Source organism: Cupressus sempervirens, unplaced genomic scaffold, assembly GCF_028749045.1.
Source record: "Cupressus sempervirens isolate cs-2001-9-10 unplaced genomic scaffold, ASM2874904v1 CseChr00c100005_01, whole genome shotgun sequence".
Lineage (NCBI taxonomy): Eukaryota > Viridiplantae > Streptophyta > Pinopsida > Cupressales > Cupressaceae > Cupressus > Cupressus sempervirens.
The window spans coordinates 1,136,133-1,160,505 of NW_028322203.1; the positions used below are offsets into that span (position 1 = coordinate 1,136,133).

At 33.9% G+C, this 24,373-nt stretch overlaps 1 protein-coding gene and 2 pseudogenes across 3 annotated transcripts; 1 reads left to right on the forward strand and 2 right to left on the reverse strand.

The window, feature by feature from the left end:
- Positions 1-8,293: 8,293 nt before the first annotated feature.
- On the reverse strand, positions 8,294-20,984 carry LOC149527914 (uncharacterized). Of its 2 annotated transcripts, none has more exons than XM_089812020.1 (4): positions 20,560-20,984; positions 20,117-20,427; positions 19,837-20,012; positions 8,294-8,390 (listed from the first exon to the last, which is right to left on the reverse strand). In XM_089812020.1, exons 2-4 carry the CDS (start codon positions 20,251-20,253, stop codon positions 8,356-8,358), a joined length of 348 nt encoding a protein of 115 aa, XP_089668146.1. In that variant the 5' UTR covers positions 20,254-20,427; positions 20,560-20,984; the 3' UTR covers positions 8,294-8,355. The 2 variants fall into 2 exon arrangements, with proteins under 2 accessions (XP_089668146.1, XP_089668145.1); XM_089812019.1 differs by lacking the exon at positions 8,294-8,390 and adding an exon at positions 18,827-19,528 and having other exon boundaries at positions 20,560-20,979.
- LOC149527915 (uncharacterized) lies at positions 15,008-18,677 on the reverse strand (annotated as a pseudogene). The gene is made up of 4 exons (XR_016359613.1): positions 17,946-18,677; positions 17,535-17,822; positions 15,846-17,418; positions 15,008-15,738 (listed from the first exon to the last, which is right to left on the reverse strand). The product of XR_016359613.1 is annotated as an uncharacterized LOC149527915 (transcript).
- Positions 20,853-22,950, forward strand: LOC149527916 (formate--tetrahydrofolate ligase pseudogene; annotated as a pseudogene).
- Positions 22,951-24,373: the final 1,423 nt, after the last annotated feature.

Genomic DNA, 24,373 nt, shown 5'->3' on the forward strand with positions numbered 1-24,373 from the left:
TTACTCAAAATTTTTTTTAAAAATGATAGGCATAAATTTCATCCAATTCTCCACATTTTATCAATTTACATCATTTTCAAATTCTAAACACAAATACAATTTTTTTGTTATTAATGTTGAACTATCACATTCTGATATCAAATTTCTTCATAAAAGGTGACATAGGTTTGTGCTTTTACCCTACTTCTTCCACTTGATGAGTTGCTTCTTCCACCTCTATATGAGTTCTTTCCTCTAGCTTTGAAATTTGTTCTTCCCCTACATCTACCATGGCTAATTGAAATTTGTGTCTTGAAGGCATGCTCCAAACTTTTGTGTGTTCTTCTATTTAGTCTATGCTCATGAGAAATGAGGGATGCATGTATCTCATCGACTGATATCTGTGAGAGATCTTTTGACTCTTGTATGGCTACCAAAATATTGCCAAATCTTTAAGGCAAAATCTTAATATCTTTTCTACTACTCTCTTTTCTTCAAGTATCTCACCATGAGATCTAATTTGGTTTACCAATTCAAGAAGCTGAGTGAAGAATGAATCTATTGTATCTGATTGTTTCATGTCAATAGACTCAAAATCCCTTCTTATTGTGTGTAGTTTGGTTGTCTTCACTTTTGCCATTCCTTGGTATACTGTTTGAAGAATATCCCATGCTTGCTTGGAATTTGTTGTTGCTGAAATCCTTGGAAATTTACTTTCATCCACCCTTGAAAGATAAAAAATAAAGCTTTTGAATCTTTCTTGCTATTATCCTTCAATAAATCCTTATCTTCTTGAGAAAATGCATTGTATGCTGCTACATTGGCTGGTTTGATTCTAGGTATCCATTTTCAACAAGGTCCCATAAATCTTGTGAAAAAAATAATGCTCTTGTTCTCACTGACCAATACTCATAATTTTCCCCATTGAACTGTGGGATCAAATTTGTTAATCTTGTGCTTGTAGCCACACATCCTAATCTTGAGAGCTTCCCCAAAAAAAATCTTCACCCAATAATCTTTAAACCTTTAGCTCAGATACCACTGATGGAAAGAGATAGAGGAGATGTAAAAAATGAAATGAAGCTCACAAAAGAATCAAAATAAAGATAAAACTAGATTGCATTCAAAACAAAAAAATACCTATATATATATATATATATATATATATATATATATATATATATACTACATAAAAACACCAATTCAGAGCTACTGCTCATAGAGCATACTCTCACAAAAGATTATCAATGTTTGGTTTATTAATTCATAGTATCTTTGCTATTCCAATAGCATTACAAAAGTTATCTTTCACTTATTTTTCAAACTGTTGCCTGATAGAGAAAGCCCCTATTTTAAACATATTTCTTCATCTCTGTCTTCATTTTTGTCTTTTTATAACTCCAACATATGCACCAAAAATAACCAGTCAACAAGTTAAAATATATTTAATATATTGCTTCAATTATACCATTAGAAGTTTGTAGAAAATATTATAATAGTAATATTCTTTAATGTAGAACTTATTCAAACAACATGATGGGACAGAAATGGCGAGAAGAAATGTGGTCTACAGAGAAGTAGCTGGGGTGGGTGGGATTAATTTAAACAAAGAAGAGGACCTTGGCAATTTGTTGACCTTATGCCCGTCTTTGATCCTTCATGCCATGATAGTGCAAACACGATCAAAAGGTCTCATAACCTGGGTGTCCGTGTTAAAATAATTTAGGTATGGTTGGTTTCCTGATAACGTCGTAAATTTATTCGTGTGAATGGGAGTTTAGTGATTCTTTCAACATGTAAAAATGATATGATTTATTTTTTATTTCAAAAGTTCAGCAAGAGATCAGCTATAGGCAAGGAAACATGGCAACGATTGGACATGGGTAAAAATATGTATACATCTTCATCTTTGTTGGGCCAGTCTAAAGAGTGCACGTTGAAGCTTTAGTAGTTTATGATTTGATTGGAGAGGCCGATGGCTTTTATTGTGTCTTCCCAAATATTCATTTGGTTGCTTCCATTTTTTTTTAATTTTTAATTTTGATCCATTTAACTTGACCAAGTACTTCTTTTCGGTATAGCTTCATTAAGAAGCACCTAGTTCTTTAGACTTAATGCAAAGATGCATAATTTACACTTATTTCTTGGAATGCCTCCCAAAAAACTAGGTGCTTACATCAAGGATGTGAAAGAAATTTGAAGTATTATGTTTTGACAATTTAAGTTTGTTTAATTTGCAACTTTTATGAAACAAAGCATCATATAAATTGCATTAAAAAAAAAAGTTTAAGATTTATAATAATGCCAAAGTTAAAATAGCATAATTTGCATGCTTCCTATATGAAGTTTTTACGGTTTATCTTAAGTCTTACTAAAATTATTTTTCTTTCATCATCAATCTTAGCACAAATATGAGATAGTAAGATGATCGCAAGAAAGAAAGCATATATGAGGAATAACTGGGGATAGTGTGAATAATGCACCAAAATGTAAAATGGTAAATATTGGAATTGTTGTGATAAATGCTATGCATGCAACCTCAAGTTGTTCTGACAATGTTCTCATAGAGCCATGATTAATTATTATAGTTAGTGTGGTGCTAACAAGTCATTCAATCTTTCAACAAATGAAGAATTATGTTGTAGTAAAATATTATTTTAGTTGCATTTGTTGTAGAATAAATTAGCTTTATAATCTATTATTAAATTTTCAAATTAGTAAAAGTCACTGCCTTAGCATGTAAGAATCACAAATGTCAGAATTTTGAATATTTAATTAAGTGTAACTTCTCATGTCATGCAGATATATATGTTGTATCCACATCAATGCACATTGTGGTGAGGTGAGTAAAGATATCATGCTATATTGGTAATATTAGACAAGAGCTAGAGGGCAGCATAGTTCTTGCTAAAATTAGATGGGGCAGATTTATTTAATTCAAATTAGACTAAAATAATTTAAATCTTTAATTAGACATAGAAACTATTGGGATAAGGTGATTCAACCCTACCAAGATTTATTGCTTTATTTGTGCTTTCTTGTAAAATTTTTTAAATGAAGCTAGATTATTCCACAAGACTTGGAGTAGAAAAACAGAAAGCTTATGTTTTTTGGTGATTTATTCTCTTATGTTTTGTTTTATGCAAAGGTTGTGCATAAGGAAGTTTCTAAAATAATTTGTAGATGCATTAAATGTAGACACTTTAGAAATTGTTCCCTCTTGTATGAAAACTCTATAAGTACAAAGCATTGTTTTAGAGAATTGAGAGAGAGATGAGAAGTTATTTGTACAGGGTTATGCTACTGTATCTTCTCTAGAATGGAGCAAGATGTAAATCTCCACGTGAAGGCTGAAAATGTATTGTAACTTGTTGCTGAATAATACATTAGCTTGATGGTTTGGAGGGTGGGGTTTTGTACCTAGAGAGGTTTTTCCCATGTATATATGTGTTCTCTATTCTATCTCATTCTTCTAGTTTTATTATTGTAGAATAATAATCTGTATGTCATAAGGCTACTAAAATTTATTTACATCGGTAAATTGCAATCGCTTTCCTTTAAGGTTTTAATTGTTGGAAATCAACTGTCTGTTTCCACTTTTATGATATAGTAGTATGCACTTGTATTTTCTTATTAGAAGTTGTACAAGGAACTATTGTATACAGGATGTGCATATTGATCTCAAATGATTTTCTGGGGTGCTCTCATTTCCCTTCAATTGGTATTAGAGCCAAGTTTTGTGAATTGCATGTTTCTTGCATGTGAAGATTCACAGAGTTTCTAGTTCTGGGTATTTCTTCTATTAAGATTTCTTAGCTTGTAGAGCTTGAAGAAGTTTGTTTTGAAGAAATTGACTAATAATTAATCCTTTGATGAGCAGAAGTCTTGTAGTTGATTTATTCTTTTAGGAGACAACAGACATTTCTTGAAGGATGGTGAAGATAGAGAAAATAGAGTTGGTCATGTTGAAATGACATTGATCTAGAGCTCTTGTTGACAACATAATAACTCTTAATGCATGGGTATTTGAAGGTGTCTCTTTTGTTACCTGGAATGCATAGAGGCTATGGAGTTGATCATTGGATGATCTGGAAGCTTTTGGATAACCTATCTCTCTTAGATGCATGTACTAGTAGTGATTGTGGGATTGGTCTACAAGTGGGCCTAGAGTTCTAGTACTATGTTTTTCTCTTTGATGTTTATACATGCATGGCTTGGATTCATGTTCTTTGGATTTGAGGGGTTTATAGATTTTCATAAAAAATCTATGGTGATGTTCATCTATGATAATCTATTATTCTGGGTTCAGTTCTTTGGTATTTTATTCAGATTTTGAGTCTTCTAGATGAGAAGTGGGTGTGGTTGTGCATGGGTGTTGTTAAACATAATATTTTTGTAGGTTTTGCATGCTGAAATAAAAATTTGTAGATTTTTGTGGATCTACTGAAGAGCAATTTTCTGGACTTTTGTTCCTTTAGAGTGCTACCAAATGAGATAGTTGTAGTTCTACATGCATGCATTCTTTGTGCATGGTGAGAGGAAGTGTTTTTCGTTCTCTACATGGAGATATTGGTATGTGATCAGTCACTTAGCATTTCTATGGTGATGCTTTGTTGGATTCTTAGACTATGGTGCTTGATGTGGACATAATTGACAAATCAGATTTGTGCTTGATCTGGTGTTTGAGTCATGTTGTCTACATGATTATTCTATTTGATCTCATTTGCATATGCCACTAATGTGATAGTGGGTTTGCATGTTGCAATGATTGGATCTAGAAGTTATGCAGTCAGGTGGGTAGGCAACCCATTTAATTGTAGTGGAATAACTTGGATTCGGACTATCTATATCCACCAAATTTGATTAAGTGTTCATGCAAACTTGTTAGCTAGCCTTGTTTGCGGTCACTTGTGCATTTGTGTGGTTGCTTTGAGATGAGAGGATGGATGATATTTGAGTACTTGGATAGTTAGTTATGGAGTTCTAAAGCATAGTGAATTTTCTTAGTGTGGAGATCTTGGTTTCACCTAGTGTGATGTGTGGACCTGGATGATTTTCAGATTTGGAGGGTGGTGTGTCATATGTTTGGAGAGCTTGGTATCATGCTTCAGTGGGAGCTTTAGCAGTGGTTGTATTTTTCCATCATATGGTGATGGATGATCTTCTTTAGTGTTGTAGATGTTGGAGGATGCCTTAGATCTTGTTGTTGCAGAAGGATCTTTCACATTTGTTGGTTCACTAGATGGAGATGGTATCTTCATGTGATTGGAGATGTTGACATCTTTAGGATTCAAGGGGTCCTTGGTAGAGATTTTTTTTATTCTTTTATTTGATATGTTATCATTGTGGCTTTTATGTTATGGTTCTCTCTTTATTACCAATTTAGAGTTGTGACACGATACGGTTATTTGATATGATCACATGAAACATGTTATCTCTTTGGAGGAGATGGTTTAGATCATGATGTTTTCTGTGGAGTTTTGCATGGAGTGATTGATTACAAGTTCTTGTGGATACTTGAAGACTTAGGTGAGGCTAGAGTTCTCTTGAGATGAGAGACATGTTGTTGAGATGTATACTCTTGATGAGATTTCAACAAAAAGTCTAAGGAGCCTACACCTTTGTTGGATGCGAGTTCAATATAGACCTATGACGAGATTGTTCTTGGATAAGTCACAGGGTGACTTGCATATCTTGGATGAGAATTCTCATTCCCCGCTCTTGGTCTACTCGACAATTTATCACTTGAAAGGTACTACTCAATGTTACTTTTAGGTGCTTTATCTCTTCTTTCATATTCGTGGATCTTGAGTTGTAGTTAGATGGTTTTGGAGGATTCATTGTGAGAGATGGATAACATTATTATCTCCTTGAGGTGTACTTTCATTTATGATGACAATATGAGATGGTAGTGGGCTAATTTCCTAAAATGGGAAATTGGGTTGTTTGATCTTCGTTTAGAGGCTTACATCCATGTAGATTCATGATATCATGTTATGTTTGATCTCTTGAGGTTGAATGGTTTTGGATGTTGTTGTGGATTTTCTCTTGGGGTTGTGAAGGAGATCATACTTGGTATAGCTGACATTTAGAAGGACATGTTACATGCTTATGATTTGTAGTTTCTTTCTTTGCTCTTGGTTATCTTCTTGGATGTTCTGGTTTACATAACATTGTTTTTGAGATCTGTTTGGAGCTATGGTGGTTGCTCTTTTGTGGTTCCTTTATCTCTTTTCTTTGTTGGATGTGGAGAACATGGGAGAGTTGTGGAGACTCGATGAAATAGATGTTTCTTGCAGTTTTTTTGCTACAGGATTTGAATATCTTTGTGGATGGTCTTTGGTACTACATGGTTACACTTTCTTTGTGTTTTTATTAGTCGACTCAATATGCTTTTGATTTTTTAGATTCGACATTACCCATGCAGTGGGAGTTCTCGTATGTGTTTGATCTTCATCGATTGGTTTGCACATAGAGCTTGAGGTTGTAGTTTATGGATTGGTTATGTTGCTGGCATGAGTTTTTTGGTGTTGGATACCTTCGAGGTATGGGTGATTGGATGAGTTAGCATTTACTATGGATATTATTTTCAGTCTTGTGGGTTTATCAATTGGATTGGGCCAATCAATTTGGTTGTTGTTCTGGTTGATGTTTTATCCTATTTTCTAGAGGATGACTTCACAATTTTGTTGGGCTAAGAAGTTGTTGTTTTTGATGTTTCTGTGTAGCTCATGAGCATAGTGGAGTGGTGGCAATGTGTGTATACTTTGTTATCACATGGATCTTATGCTTGTGTTATTTGGACAACTATCTAGTAGGAGCACGAGAGCATATATTATGATTTATGTTGTTTCATGGATGGCTATGATGATATAATTTCATCAGTTTGAATCTTGTAAGATCTTTTTCAAGTGGGAGATTGTTGGGATAAGGTGACTCAGCCTTACCACGATTTATTGCTTTATTTGTGCTTTCTTGGAAAGTTGCTAAATGAAGTTGGATTCTTCCGCAAGAAAAGACTTGGAGTAGAAAAATAGAAAGCTTCTATTTTTTGGTATTTTATTCTCTTATGTTTTGTTTTATGCAAAGGTTGTTGATAATGAAGTTTCTAAAATAATTTGTAGATGCATTAATGTAGACACTTTAGAAATTGTTTCCTCTTTTATGAAAACTCTGTAAGTACAAAGCATTGTTGTAGAGAATTGAGAGAGAGATGAGAAGTTATTTGCATAGGGTTATGCTGCCAGATTTTCTCTAGAATGGAGCAAGATGTAAATCTTCATGTGAAGGCTAAAAATGTATCGTAACTTGTTGCTGAATAATACATTAGCTTGATGGTTTGGAGGGTGGGGTTTTTTACCTAGAAAGGTTTTCCCCGCGCATATCTGTGTTCTCTATTCTATCTCATTCTTCTAGTTTTATGATTGTAGAATAATAATCTGTATGTCATAATGCTGCTGAAATTTATTTAAGTTGGTAAATTGCAATCACTTTCCTTTAAGTTTTAATTGTGGGAAATCAACTATGTCTATTTTCGCTTTTATGACATAGTAGTATGCACTTAAATTTTCATATTAGAAGTTGTACAAGGAACTATTGTATACAGGATGTGCATATTGATCTCAGATGACTTTTTTGGGTGCTCTCATTTCCCTTTAGAAACTAAAATTTTATTGATAGGTTGGATCAGACTTTAATGATTTATAATTTTGTTAAAACCTAAATGTCTAAAGAGGTACATATAACAATAAAAACATAGTCCTAAAATCAAAGTTAAATTGTAATTGATTTCTGAAAGACTTTTACACAACTACCAAAACAAGTACAAATGGGAAAAAATTATGATAAGTCTTTTCTACATTTAATGAGGATAGTTTTATCCAACTACAAGAACTTATAATGGAAAAAATCAATATTTGCACTTCACTCATTCTATAGAATCAAAAAATCAATACTTGCACTTCACTCATTCTATAGAATCAACAATTAGGAACATGAAATAATTTTTTGAATTAATAGTGTAGAGTCAAATTGTAATATATGTCATATAATGTTTGTACATTTACCTGAGACGTTCAAATCTAGAGTGGTGTCATTTAGGTAAATGATGTCCCGCGGTCAAAATATGAATGCTTGATCAGTAATGTAACATGCATTATACAAATATAAGAAAAGTGCTAAAACACTATTGCAGTTGCATATAGTAAATTGCTAATTGCTAATATCAATACGAAAAGTAATATTACCTTCATTAAAGTAGTTGATGCTCAGACCTGCAAACATCTGTCTCCAACCTTGTACTCGAATAATGATAGCCAACTCTTTCAACATTCCATTTATTTGGGGTTCTACTAACTAAAGAGAAGTTGTATGGCCTTAACTAACTAGCATTCTTTGTACCTGAGCATGACCTAGCAAAAGAAAAGTGGAAATAACATGATTCACAAGGGCTATACACTTTATGTCTTTCGATAAAGATCATTATTCTAGATTTAAAATTTGAAAAAAAATATTGTTGAATTTTGATGTCAAACCATCTATATTCTTTACATAGAGAATCAAATAAAATCATCAAAATGTACCTGCATTTACCATCTGACAACATCTGCTCACCACAAACCTGAGAAGGTGTGACAAGCAAGCTTCATTGCAATAGATGTTTGATGTTCCATAGGCACATGCCTCTTAAAGTTTTCATATACATAAAATTTATGAAATATATTGTTGGATACAAATCTCAATGAAAGTGATGCATTAAGTTTTCGCTCAATACCATGGTTGAGTCAAGAATTTGTGTTTCTCTACTTCCCACTATGGTTCAGATGGAAAAACAAATTATTATTTTTTGCACTCTTTCCTCATACCCTACCATTCCAACTGAGATCCATTTTGAGAGTAACGATGGTCTGTCATGAATACAAAGTATAGAAAGCCATTTCCCTACGTAAGTATCAAAATCCTAATAGATCTAGGGTTCCTCAATGAATCAGGTAATCTAGGATTATGAATAAGTGATAATTTAAATGAATAATGAATCAAGTAATATAGGATTATGAATAAGTGATAATTTAAATGGATGATGTAATCTAGGATCATCTAAGCATTGTGAAATGTTGACCTAACTCAACTAGACTGCATTACTGACAAATGCAGTCAGAGATGAAAGCGCTTCTTAGAAATTTTGCTAAGAAAATTGGGTCAGGACATTGTGCCCAAACTCTTTTTTTGGTCAGTCTATTTTGAATCACTATTAGATATATTATGTTTTTCAAGTATGTAAAAAGTAAGGCCAAGGCTATTCTAATCATTTTGATGTACCAACGTCTAGAACACTATTCTCTTTTCATACCTATGCCATCTTCATTAGGGATTCATTCAATAAATGATCCTCTTACACAAATTAAAGCTAGATAAAAATGCATACCCTAAATAATCAATTTCCCATGAAAACAATAGACTGCTTCTAAAGAATTGGGAATTTTTCAATGCCATAGCTCAAATTGGCTCCTTAATAAACATATATAATTTTTGAGCCTTTTGCAAAATCGTCTTGAAATCCAAGATAAAACTGTGCATTTTACTCAATTTTGTAAAGATAAAATCAAGGTAGGAAAAACATATACGGAGGCCATGCCCATACCTGCAAATTATCAGCTGAATTTGACCACTAATTAGCTCAGCTCCGCACACCCATCTATCTTCAAAGAAATGGATACATTTAAGATAGTATACATTTGACTAAGCATGGTCATCTCTGGTTCACATTAGTTTTGATTTGAGATGTTGATAGACTTGTAGATTGAATAAAAAGATCTGGTATTAATAGAGCCATGCAATCTGCCAATTTAACATTAAGCCACACTACAAAATGCTACTTTCCTTTGAGCTTTTTCCTTGCTAGAGCATTGATTAAAAATGCAATCGCCAACAAAGAAATCATGCCGTAAAATCTTCCAAGGCAATCCAAGGGAAAATGTTCTGTAGATGCCAAGTGTTTTGTCGGACCTACAGGTACAACAATTCCCAGGAGACGACACTTTCTAAAATTAAATGATCTATACCTACAAGGATTGTCAGATTGTTTTATCCACCTCCTCTAATCTCATTGTATGTGCCTTCTCTAGCCTCGTAGGTTGTATTTTTTCTCTGTCAATCTACCATCAGCCAATGAAATTGTTGAAAAATATTTTTAACAACTGTTAGCATTAACTAATGAGCAAATTTGATTGATTGAACATATTTGATTGATTGAACATAGTATAAAATAGATTTGTTAAGAAAGCAGAATGGTAATTGGTCTATCTGCAATAGTAACTGCCATGGTAGGAACTAATAATAAGAAAATCTTCAATCATTTCACATTATATCATTGCGCATTGTGGGAAATCGAGCATAACCCCTGCCAGACCTATGGAAGCTTTCTGAGATTTTTGCCACAGGGATTATCATTAGGAGTTTCTTGGAAATGATAACTAACATATTTTTTTGGGTACCGTACAAGATAGATTTTCTGTCGGATTTAACTTGTCTGCAGTGCTACAAAAAGGAATAAAAATCTTGATAAATGATTTTTTTTGGGGTTGATTAGGCTTCTCTTCTAATTTTCACTAAGAACATTCGGTGTTTCAAATCCTCATATTCTTAGGGAAGGAAATATTAGAATAGATCAAAATATACTAATCAAGAGAGAATGGAAGTATCCCTTTCATTCATATTTCAGTTAATTGTAGATGGGCGCGTCTAAGTATAATATTGGAAAAGTGGAAATAGCTAGAATCTTCAACAATAACAAGGGAAATATGTAAATATTAAATTCAACTACCAACTATATGGTAGAATCTTAGCCTATCTATTTTTCACAAATATATTTCATTATTCCATCTTTGACAACATTGGTTGAATTCTATGAATCTTATAATTGAGGCTATCTAACACGTACAAGTAGTGCACAAATTAGGCTAGTAGATTATTGAATTCTATAAGGAATTAACATGTCAACTTAATTAATTCCACATTTTTCATATGAGTCCTTCTTGGTTGATAATTGTCATACCCATGAAAAGAGTTAAATAGTAGTTCTTAGTAGTTCTTGTCTTAAATCAAATAAACATTATGTTACATAGTTTGATAAATGATATTCTTAATAAAGAAGAGTAGTCCAATTGCAACAAGGCACCTTTGTTTATTTAGTTGCATCCTCTTTTGTCACTGATTGATCCCTTAGAAATTAATAATACTTATTATTAGGTATGTAAAACCTAAATCATATTCTATAATTATAGATAGATAATTTCTATAATTATAAATGGACAAATGATATTCCTAACAAAGAAGTGTACTTATATATACTTTCTAAACTATATTAGTAGCACTTTCTAATGGAAATTTAGTGCGAGTTTGTAAAAAAGGAGTCCTATAACAATAAAAAAAGCTCAGCCAATCACATATAAAATAAATAAATAATTTAATATAAATACTCGCTTTAGATAAAATTACCATATTACCTATGACAAGTAATATTGTAACTTATTTATAATATAATATATTACTATTATATGATATATATTATATAATAACATCTTTTAAATATTTTAAATAAAAATACCTATTTATACCATATAAATATTTTAAGTTTTAACAAAATAAATATTATATATATATATATATATATATATATATATATATATATATATATATATATATATATATATATATATAATTGTTAATAGAAATGTTTACACAATTAAATAGTTTTATTAGTTTTGTCTATTTATAGGGAGACTATAGTTTTCATATGCTTCTTTACAATTAATCAATATTTTGAAAATTGTGATCAAATCATTTAACCTAAGGTCTCCTAAAATAATTCTATTAAAACATAATTTTATGTATTTATTTTTGTTTTATGATTGTCTATGGCTAGTTTTGTTGGTAGTTTTTTTTGTTTTAAGTTTAACAAAATTGAAAAAAATATCAAGAGTCCACGTGCCTAAAATCATAAACAGGTGGAAAGCTTAAAATAATTCATGTGGCTAGGTGTGCTTCAATATTGGGTAGATGTAAACCTCAAAATAACGTGGTTGGATATGCTTCCACATTTTGCATTCATAATATCTATATCTTTTAAGTTATTTGGTGGAAGCACTACAGGTGATTAATAAAGAAAAACAAAGAAAGGAAATTAGAAATATGATAGCATGGAATGGTGGAGTTTATAGTGGGAGTTGGGCATGTAATAAATGTTGTTTCCTTTTGATGATATCAGTTCTTAGAATGACACAAAGTGCAATGGGGAAGAATCTAGAGCTGTTGTAACTTTGTTGTAGGTATGTTTCCATTACACTTGGTGTTATTATTGCCAGGTTGGAACTAACTAACTTTAACTAATGAGAGATCATCAGATGGGACATGAGATAAGTAGTAACAAAAACCTCCAAATTATAGTGTCTGATGTTGCAATCCAATTCCAATGTCCATTCTTTAGTATCTAAGGAATAAAAAATAGTATCAAATGTAAGTTATAATTTATACTACCACTTTCCTAATAAATAGTACAACTTTTAAAAGTATTGAGAGACTTGCTAGGAATATGGGTGGTTTGAATCTTGATAGTCTAATATAATCATGTCCAAAGGAGGAATTCTAGGTTGGCAAAGGGAATAGAGTAGGAATGAAGATTGATTAAAGCTATTAATGCTAATGTAGTACTTCAAACTTCAATAAACAAAGTTCCTTTCAAATGCAGCATATTTTGTACAAGTGTGTTCTCCACTATCTTCTTTCTACTACTCATTTTGGGGTAGCCAACTATTGTTTTTGTTATCCCTTACATGATTTTATTTTTGTAATTTTGATAACTTCAATTTTTGAACATCATATGTATTGTTTCTCAAAGAAAAAGAGTTTTTAACTTTTTTTTCATTAGCAAAGCATACTTTTTTGACACAAGTTCAAAAAATTAACTAGAATAAGTAGTATTAACATTAAATAATTCATCTAGATTGTATATCAATTATAGTCTTAAATATCGTAGTTGAGGAATCCAATTGTTCTCGATCTAAATGTAATTACTCGGCAAATTCTTCTATTGTGGATGAAAATAATAAGGTTTCCAAAACAAGAGTGCATTGAACTAAACATGAAATAGTGGTATAGGGTCATAAAATGCAGTCATATTCTAGTGAACTGGAACTTTAAATTTCCCAATGAAGAATCTGAAATTACAATATCAAATCACTTCTGTACTGTATGATTATACGAAAAAACTTCAAAAAAATCCAAAGATCAAATCACAAAAAAAAATAAAGATCAATAATAATCAAATACAATTCTAATTCTAATGTTTCTACCAAGAGTTTTCCTGATTTCTAATAATCAAATCAAAGTGCAATATATGCAAACAAATGATTTTACATATTTTAAAAATTTAGATCCCATAAAACCCTAATTTTACTACAAACTGATTACATGGTGAAAGTTGTTGATTGCCAAACATAAATATTTGTAAACAAATAATACCTAAAAATTTACCAATGTAGGATAGGCTTTGTCTATGCATACTATTCTAAATTCAGAAATGCTCATAGTACTGGTACATCTGGTTATTTATCATATCCATCAATGTAATTTTTCTCATTTTCTTTAGAGGTGTAAACATTCTAAATTGCACAAATGAGCACAATCTTAAATAACCAAAGTGCATCCCACTAGTAATAGGAAAGGCACATGTGAAGTCACTAGCATTTAACCACCTTCTATACAAGGCTATTTTAAAAATAAATCTGAAGTGCTTAGCCACAACAAATGGCATTCGTGTTTAGACATTCATGTTTGGAGCAATCATCATTACCATATCTCAAGTAATGGAAGACATTGCAAAATGACGCAGCAAAGAAAAATACCAACAGAAGGAATAGCATTGCATACATGCACAAATAGTTTGTGTCTATTTTTCATATACAATTAATATGATCATCTTTACTATCTACACTTTGCAATGGTAAAAATATATTTATGATCAATTTATTTATAGGTAAGAACTAAACAATATTTTTAATATCGCATTCATAAAATAGAAACACATGGTAAATTTAAAAGTGAAATGCAATTGATCATAACAAGAAAGGAAAATCTATTAGGAAAAATCTAACCATTAATGTGCTTGTTTGAAAAATAGTTTTAATATCTCACTTATAAAGTAGAAACAAACTAAAAAGTATGGAAGGTAAATGTAAAAGTGAAAGAATTCAGCTATTAATATACTTGTTCTGAATTAAATACATTATCTCAATTCCGATATCAATGTTACTATTAAAATATTCAAAAACCAATTTTAAAATCAAGAAACACCAATCTATAAACAAATTTTCTTTTCCTTTATTTTTAACAATTCATAAATAATGTGTAGTGAAGATTTAGGGAACTGCCAAAGAGTCGTCTCATTGTTCAAACTTTGAGATGCTTTTCAATATGCTAGAGACATTTATACTACAAAATCATTTTAGACGAACATGTGAATCTAATTAAATATCATAGTATCAAAGAAAGATCTAATTTTAATAAATTCTGACAAAAACACTATTAAATAGAGATGTAATATAAATGGAGTGAATACTATTTGGAAAACTATACCTTTAACTTTTGATCTAAGAAAAGATGGATCCTCTAATTTAGTCTGGCACATGTGTCTATTTTGAATTTGCTTCAAAATGAGGTATTGTATTGGATTCTAGTACACTACTAATAGTCACGCAAGAGATTTAATGCTTTGTTAGGGGTGAGTAATCTGGTGTCCCATGGGGGGACTTGGGCTCTATATTTAAGGAGCTGGAGGTCCCATGATAATATTTTTGTGGAGCTAAAGCTTCATTTGGAATCTTTTCCTATTAACTAGGAGCTCCTACTTTTTAGTTGAGCGGACACAAAAAAGGCGGCTGGAAATAGCCCCTACTGTTTAGGGAAGAACTCTGCCACTTGGCAAGAACCTACCCTTCATTTTCCCTCCAAATTGAAATCATCTTACCAAAAATTCTAAAAACAACAATTTATATTTTTAATATTTCCTTCAATTTAAGAGCTAATTTTTTTAAGCAGATTTATATGTAATGCCCATAGGACCACTCCCCTTTAAATGTTCTTAAAAAAGCTCAGCAGCACCCACTCTATTTTTAAGCAAGCGGGTGCCCATAGGACCTCAGCCTAATTGCTCAGAAATGTTTTCGTACTCGGATTCTGCAAGTTTGATGTCGGGGAAAATGTAATCGTGGAAATGACATTGATGCTGAAGCCGCCTCCTTCCCTGTTTATTCACATGGGCTGACGTGATCACAATAAAATTTCCAAGACCATAACGGTCATCTCTGAAAGCTCTGCTGTAATCTCTCCACACGGAATAGGCGAAGGATAGCCTCGCCCTGTTGTCAGGAGCCATCCAAGCAACACTGCCGCTGGGCAGATGTGGGAGAGCTTCCCTCACACGCCTCTCTCTTTCCTCCCACGACCCTCCCACGTCCACAAATATCATCTGCCCACCCTCCCAAGCAACCACCTCCATCCACTTCTTCTTCACCGCTTCCCAACATCTGCTATTTGCTGAAGCTGAATATCTCACATCCCTCTCCTTTAACAACATCCACATTTTTCCCCGACCTGCCGGACTGGGCGATTCCCCGAGCTGCCCATTCTCATCAATATGCACCAATTTTGACTCGCTGTGAAAAAAATACTCTACTCATCACATCCGCGCATGGGTACAAATAACTCTGCAATGCAACGAAGAAACTCAAATTAAAAGCAACGATGAGAAATGATAAACAGAGAAATAAATTTCTTAGTTCGAATTCGAGCACAAGGGAATATATAACAACGAAATTACCAGTCTTGGTCCTTACTCCACTACCGCTAAGGAGTATTGCCACTTCGCTTGTTCCCACCGCTTTTTCAACATAGGGCTCTTGTGCATGTCCACCATCATCAGTCCCTTCATCTTGGCTAACTTCTCCATTGTATCTTCCTCCAATTGACAACACTCTGAAGCCTTCACAGCAACTAGTGAAATCACCAGAGAGGCTCTGTAATGCACTGCATCCATGTATGCTCACATATTTTAAACTCTTTAGCTGACCAAAATTTTGGGGTAGGTTCATGAGCTTCTCACAGTCTTGCATCTCCAAATGCTCGAGAGAAGCTAGGCTTTCAATACTTTCTGGCAACAAAGATAGTTGTGCACATCCAACTAAATATAGATATATCAAACTATGTAAATCACCACATCTGTGTGGAAGGCTCATTAAGCTAGAACAATATCTTAAATCTAAATTCTTTAAAGAAGATAAATTACCCACAGTGTCTGGAAGGCTCACCAAACTGGAACAACACTTTAAATTCAATATCTCTAAAGAAGATAAATTACCCACACTGTCTGGAAGACTCTCCAAATTGGAACAACACTTTAAATTCAACTCCTTTAAAATAGATAAATCACCCACACTGGCTGGAAGGTTCACTGAGCCAAAACAAGACTTTAAATTCAACTCCTCTAAAGAAGATAAATTACCCACACTATCTGGAAGAGTCACCAAGCTGAAACAATCGCTTAAATCTAACTCCAATAAAGATAAATTATCCACAGTGTCTGGAATGCTCAGCAAATTTGAACACTTCCTAACCTCTAACTCCTTTAAAGAAGATAAATTACCGACACTACTAGGAAGGCATTGCAAGCTGGGAAAGATAAGTTACCTACACTGTCTGGAAGTCTAGCCAAACTAGAACAAGAGCCTAAATTCAACTCTGTCTGGAAGGCTTGCCAAGCTGGAACAACCACTTAAATCTAACTCTTTCAAAAAGGATAAATTATCCACAGCATGTGGAATACTCAGTAAACTTGAACGCTCCCTTAAATTCAACTCCTTTAAAGACGATAAATTACCCATATTGTCTGGGAGGCTCACTAAACTGGAATAATCAAACAAGACCAACACTTTCAAAGAAAATAAGTTACCTACACTGTTTGGAAGGCTCACCAAGCTAAGATAATAATTTATATTCAATTTATTTAAAGAAGATAAATTACTCACACTATCTGAAATGTTCAACAAGCTGGAACAAGAGTATAAGTTTAATTTCCTTAAAGAAGATAAGTTACACACTGTCAGGAAGGCTTGTCAAGCTGGAATAACCACTTAAATCCAACTTCTTTAAAAAGGGTAAATTACCCACAGTGTCTGGAAGCCTCACCAAGCTAGAACAAGAGCCAAGATCCAACTCTTCCAAAGCAAGTAGATTGCTAATGGTTTCAGTCGGGCTATCGAACCCACCACAGCAATTCAATATTAGAGAAGACAAAGATTGAATTTGGGGAAAAGCAGTTGTGAGATTAACAGATTCAGCTTGAAATATGTAGATATATTTCAACAAAGGTGGGATGACGTCCGGCATCTGCAAAACAATTACACATTTTCGACATATCAATTTAATTTATATAAATAAACTAAAGGAATTTTTCATTTTCGAAAAAGGAAAATAGAGAATTAGGCAAGGACTGTAGAGTTTGCCTCACAAAATTTGTCGCCAGCGAGCAAAAGGAATGCTGCTAATTTCGGATGTTTACTGACATCCATCAATGAATAATTATCAATGTTGAGCTCGAGAAACCTTAGATTTCCAAATGTTCCTTTGCATTTTCCATTTACTATTCTTGTGAATTCGATCAAGCTCAAAACTCTTAAGGATCCCATCTTGTTGAGATTATCTGCTTCTATCTCGAATGCTTCCAGATGTAATGCTTCCATCTCCGATTCTACATCCCCTTGAAGATAAATTCCCTTCGTTTTCTTTATCCTCTGCAAATTAAAATGTTTGTGAATTCAAATAATAGAAAACTAATTTTTACATCCGAAAATGTAGAGAGAGAGAGAGAGACAAAATCTAGAAATCTGGTGATGACTAAAACAAAATGCACTTACTTCTTCATCTTGCAGAACATAAATGAGAGATTCTAAATCAGTGATTTTCTCCCCATCTGTTGGCTGTAGCTTTTTTCCTCGCGCTTTCACAATATCGTGAACATTCACCCTCCCTTCATCTGTCCTGTTAACAAGAGTAGCTCTTTCAAGCTCTTCAAATTCAGCCGCTCCAACACTAGAGACCACCAGTGGCAGGCACCGGTTACAAAAGAAGAATACAATGTCAAGAAATCCCTCTTTACACGAGGCTTTCAATCGGCTAAATACAAAATCCACCATACGCTCACTCAACTCATCCTCCTCTCCCTCTAGCAGCTCTGCCTTGAGATTTTTTACTACATCCTTACAAGCTTTAACACTTTTTGCATGCTCACGTAATCTCGGCCCTGCCATTGTCAATACCAGTGGAATTCCCTGGCATATTTTGAGGAGGCCACTAATATCTATTGTGGGATCAAAACTTGTGTGGGCACTATCTAAAGCCAACTCACACAAGAGTTCTTGTGCCTTTTCTTGTGGAAGACAAGATATCAGATAAGGACATCGTTCAACTCCTTGCTGTAAAAGTATACGAGTCTCATTCAGATTCCTTGTGGTAAGAAGAGTCCTGCTCTGTGCTGGAAGTGACGCAAGGTCACGAATAGGCAGGAGTCTTTCCAGATCAGTTTGCTTCAATGCATTGTCAATAAAAATGAAGACAGGCTCAGAAGAGCGCTCTGTAAAACATGTGGACAATTATTCCTGACCTTGTTGGAAGAATTAATTTCTATCCGACAACTATTGTCGGCAGCCCAAACCAGCACCGTCCACATTAAAAGCAGACAAACAGCAGCATACAGCCGCCCAAGTTCATTTCAGAATCAGTCTTCAACTACAAGTAGTTGCATATATTAATTGATATAGATTAATATTATATGTCATGCAATACATGTGTTTGATATTCTAGAGAGTTCTCAGACCTCTATAAATAGAGGCATTATGTAAGGATTTTAGTATCAGATGTTTATCTGATCATGGTGGATCAGTAGAGCCCATTTTGGGTTTCTCATGGTGGATCATGAGTGGATGGAATGCTGTAGCATTCTATGGATTTGTAATAGATTTCAGATATGTTAATGAGTATGAAGTGCTGTAGCACAACTTAATGTCTTTGTGTTTGTCTTTGATCCACTCTATCCTACTCTGTGCTGGAAGTGACGCAAGGTCACGAATAGGTAGGGGTCTTTCCAGATCAGTTTGCTTCAATGCATTGTCAATAAAAATGAAGACAGGCTCAGAAGAGCGCTCTGTAAAACATGTGGACAATTACTCCTGACCTTCATTCAAGTTCCTCAAGTTAAGTTTACGGTCATAAAGGTCTTCTAAAATTTGTTGTTGTAGAGTTTTGAGATCAGCCTCTGAACTATTCTGTTGCATATCAACTCAACAATGTTTGTAGTTTGTAAGATCAAGATTGCTGAAAACTGTACTGGCTAAAGTAGTCTTTCCCATTCCACCTTGGCCATAAATAACCACCACTTTAACTGATTTACCTTTCATATCTAGGAGCTCAGTAACATAATTTCTCGCTTCTTCAATTCCAACTATAAACCCAATATTAATTGATTAGGAGTTATGCTTAAATTAAGAAACAAACTACTTACACATCTGCATAACTTAATTTTGGAAAAACGAAAAAATACAAATAGATAATACTTCAAAGATTAGTTCTTCACTCGTCAGATCACCAGTGGAACATTTTCCATAAACAAAAGAATTTCTAGAACAAGTCAATTGAATCAATTTGAAGGTTTAGGTTCGCCAAAAGATTATTTTCTTATTATAAATTTTGTTTCTTATTTAGATTAATTGAGCATAACCACAAAAACCCAAATAAGAGAGAAATGAGTACCTGCTTTATGAGATCTTCCCTGGGAGGGAGGCAATGTCTCTGGAATTCTACTCAAAACTTCTTCAGTCTTTTCCAGCACAGTCATTATCGCTCCCAGTGAGAGCTCCGAGTACTCATGCCCAATCTGTGCTTGTAAACTCCACAAATCATCAGCCGCAACCGGAGCAGCGAAAAACCTACTTACCGGTCAAAAGTAAATAAAGATTTATTGTCATAGAAGAGTCCAAATACAAACATCACATGAGAAAGGAAAATTAGAAATGCATGAAATTGATTTTACTTGGAAAGAGGATGAGATTGCATTTGAGATATGCAGAGGAGGGAGGCTTCTACAATGAACTGGATGACCCTATTCAGCTTCTCTCTATCATCCAAATGATGATCCAACTTCTTGATGTGTTTTGCAAGGTTACACATCTATTTAAGAAGTTGAATACATTGCTCTCTGTTGGAAGAAACTTGCTCTATTCTTTCCAACACAGAACTTAGAACTGAAAGCGCTATCCCCACCCACTGAATCTGCGCTGCTTGCTTTGAGACATCAATTATTAATTTCCGAGTTTCCCGGTTCAGAATTGGTACAATGTTGTCCTGCAGTCACAAAAATCGATAAAAAGTCAATACTTCATTCCTAGCATGCATCGGATCAAAAAGTTTAACGATGAGGAAATGGACTGCATGCATCGAAATCTTTTTCCCCAAAAAGGAAAATTGGTTAAATACCTTATGCCCATTAGATCTCTGCATTATATTCTTCAACAGAGTACCAGCAGAAGTAATGGAATCAGCCACTCGATTCGTCTTGGAAAGAGAGGCAATTGAATTAGTGCTTCCCTTGTCAAAGACATTTAAGAGAATCGGATCTTCTACTTTGATCAGATTCTCGATAACATCTTGATAATGTTGCCCGGGAGCAGAGGACGAGCAGCATGAGCAGGAGCTGTTGCCCATTTTCCTCTTGCTCTAATTTTTGAAAGAGGAATGCGAGTGACAAAATTGGACAAGATATAACTGAAATGGTCAGAGGAGATGGACAGGCTTTTAGAGATTATTTTCTCTGTGGTCTGTACAAAGAGCATCTTCCTACAACTGGCCGACAAAAGTCTTTGCAATTTAAAAATTGATTGCATCCGACGGGCTTCATATTATGTTTAACCACGGTTGTGCCAGCTACTACGTCTTTTTATTAAAATTTGTTTCTCACTAACAACATATTGTGTGGGACAAGACTCCGTCATGAAGTCGTTCATATTGTGACTGCCTTCCTCAACGAATTCCTCGCTTGATTATGAGTTTAGAAAACTATAATCAATTGAAATAACAAACTAATATTGATTAAATAATAAGTCTTTGGGAATCTTGAAAGATTAACATATATATTTTCTAGCGAAACGCTGCGTTCTTTATCTAAACTATTGAAATTAATTAGTGGAGGGTAACTATTGAAATTAATTATTGGAGGGTAGCTAGTCATGACTCTGGTTTTTTCTTTTTGTTTTTATGTTGTTGGTTACTATGAACTGGTCATTCTATGGGATTTTACATTATATGCTTGTTGTCCGGATATCAAAATTGTCTCATTTCCTCCTTTTTTTTGAGCTATGGTTATTCTTAGAATATGCCTCATTTTAAGCATTAAAATGGTGACTTACTCTCAAAGTTTTTGAGAAATTTCGCCCTTCAAATATCTTCGGCTCATTCTCAGCTCCGTCCAACACTTAAATTTTTAAAATCTGGCTCCCGAGTTGAAAATTCTCACTGGTTAATAGAAGGAATCAAAATACATATTTTCAAGTTGATCATTAACCATTAACCTCTAAAAAGGTTAAGGTTAATTGTCAAAACACGTATTTCACTTTAAAAGATTAACCATTAACCTCTTTATGAAAAGGTTAAGATAAGTTTGCAAAATTAACCTTTCAAAAGGTTAAGGTTTGGGGGTCAAAACACTATTCCGAACCAAATCATTAACCATTAACCTTTTTTAAAAAGAGGTTAATGTTTGAGTCCAAAACACATATTTTAAAGATAGTTATCAACCTACCTCCTTGCCCATTTGAAAAATGTTAAAAATTAAGAGGTTAATTAACCTTCATGAAAGTTGTTCTAAATGTTCGTGCCAAATGAAAAGAAGCAATGGCCACAATGCCAATGCTGGGGAATAGATAAAGAATGTTGAACAACCGAGAAAAACATGATTGACGGGCCCATAGCCAATTTGACCATGGATAAAGCATGTAATTTGCTTAACCAAGTTTTTTTTTTTGTTTCGCCAACAAGATTGCGCTAAGCTACTAGGTCCAAAAGGATATGTTGTGATAGAAGCAGGGTTTGGTGCTGATATTGGTATAGAGAAGTTCATGAATATAAAGTGCAGATACAATGGTTTGAAGCCTCAATGTGTTGCTTTAGTGGCCACAATAAGAGCTCTCAAATGCATGGTGGAGGACCAAACGTGTCTGGAGGAAAGCCACAAGATCGTGCTTATGTAATAGAGAATGTAGCATTGGTTCAGGCAGGCTGTGTTAATCTAGCCAAGCACTTGGAAAACATCAAATCATATGGAGTTAATGTTGTTGTTGCTATCAACATGTTCACCTCTAACATAGAGGCTGAGGTCAATGCTATGAGAAATGCTGTAATAGAATATAGTGCTTTTGATGCTATTGTTTGTACACATTATGCACATGTGGAGCAGGAGCAGCAGAGCTTGGTGTTTTAGTTCAGAGGGCCTATGAGAAGCACAATAGATCTTTGCAATTTTTGTACCCTTTGAACATTAGTATCAAAGACAAAATTAATTTGATTGCCAAGTCATATGGAGCAACTGTAGTCGCATATTCAGAGCAGGTTGAGAATCAGATTGAAACATACACCCTGCAAGGGTTGTCTGGACTTCCAAAGACACAATATTCTTTTTCACATATTACTTCATTAAAAGGGGCTCCTTCTGGTTTTACATTACCAATTAGAGATGTAAGAGCTAGTGTTGGGGCAGGATTCGTCTATCCTTTGATAGGAACTATGAGCACAATGTCTGGGCTGCCTACATGACCTTGCTTCTTTGACATAGATGTAGACACTGCAATAGGAAGGGTCTAAGGTCTATCCTAGGGATGTGTAAAATATATTATGGCTTTGTATGTGACACTCGAAGTTCATTTCATTGGAACGCTAAGATGAACTAGGGTATGATCAATAGCTAAATTGAATAAAGGGCCATTTATTAGAATATTCAATCAATGCCAAGCACTGACAGTGGGTGTAGAGACAGATTGTAAAGTGAGCCTTGGAGCACATGGTCATAGGATACAAATTCAAGTGAAGAGTTGCGCGTTGAGGTAGGTCTAATAGAACCATATAATGAAGCATGGTGTGTTGTTGAATATTATGAAGCAAGTGGCACTATTCTCAGATTGTTACTGCAACACTTAAGCCCTGATAGCGAGCATAGAGGAAGAACATTAATTTGTCATGCAATACTATTCCGTAATTCAAGGGCTACTTAGGTGCTTTTAGATGCTGGAGCTAATGCTGATTTTTACGTAAGATTAACAAATGGACATGAATTTCAACCTATTCACATGGCATTAAGAATGGGTTATCAAAGTATTTTAAAGTAGTTGATAGAACATGGATGTGATTTGAATGCATGGACAAAAAGTGGTGAGATTGCACTTATGTTGAGCATAAAATCTAACCACCTAGAATGCTTCAGAGAGTTGTTATATTTAGGAGCTGATTTGGGGCTTAAGAATAAGAAGGGGGAAACAACTATTAGCTTATATCTTACCCTTGGGAAGAGAGACCATTTTGAGAAGGTCATGTTGGATGCTACCCTAGCAAATTGCTTAAAAGGAGAAGGGTTTAAAGCTCTTCATTATGCTACATGATGAGAGAATATAAAAGCAATAGAGAAACTTGATGAAAAGGGGGATGTATGCTCATTAATAAGTGATGTAACTTGAATAAATCATTCAAATATCAAAGGGAGATCAACAATGATTTATTATTCAATCTTCCTCTCGAAATATGTAAGATCCAAATTTCAAGTCATATTGGGTTAATTTTGTAGAGGTCAATTAACCTCACCCAAATCATGTATTTGGGAAGTAGTTTTTAACCACAAAAGAGTAGTTGTTAACCTTAGTGTCTATAAAAGGGATCATTTTGGCTTTGTAATAAGACTTTTTGGATTTTAGAAAAAGGGAACACTATGCTAAAATTTTGATCAGAAGATGATATTTGGAAAGTGTGTACAAATTTTGTCTTTGTAATCAGAAATTGCTCTTAGGTTCTTGGTGCAAGAAAATAAAGGAATGTGCAATTTGAGTTCTCTCCTTCCAAATCTAAATTGTTAGAAATATTGATTCTCTTTGCAGTGAGCATTCTAATGGTATTGTGCAGATGTTTATGAATCTTTGGATCAACATTGTGCTAGTAATAGTTTTCAAGCGCAGATCTTGATTGTTCTTATTAATGGTTTTAAGTTAGTCTACGAAAGCTTTGAAGTCATATGGTGCACTCGTCATCAATG

Excerpts from the sequence above, each read along its gene's own strand:
- LOC149527914 (XM_089812019.1), bottom strand. The coding sequence starts at position 20,253 with ATGTGTAACCTTGCAAAACACATCAAGAAGTTGGATCATCATTTGGAT. Across the intron at positions 20,013-20,116 it reads CAATCTCATCCTCTTTCCAA|GTTTTTCGCTGCTCCGGTTG; the intron begins GTAAAATCAATT and ends ACCGGTAAGTAG. Across the intron at positions 19,529-19,836 it reads GGGAAGATCTCATAAAGCAG|TTGGAATTGAAGAAGCGAGA; the intron begins GTACTCATTTCT and ends TTGGGTTTATAG.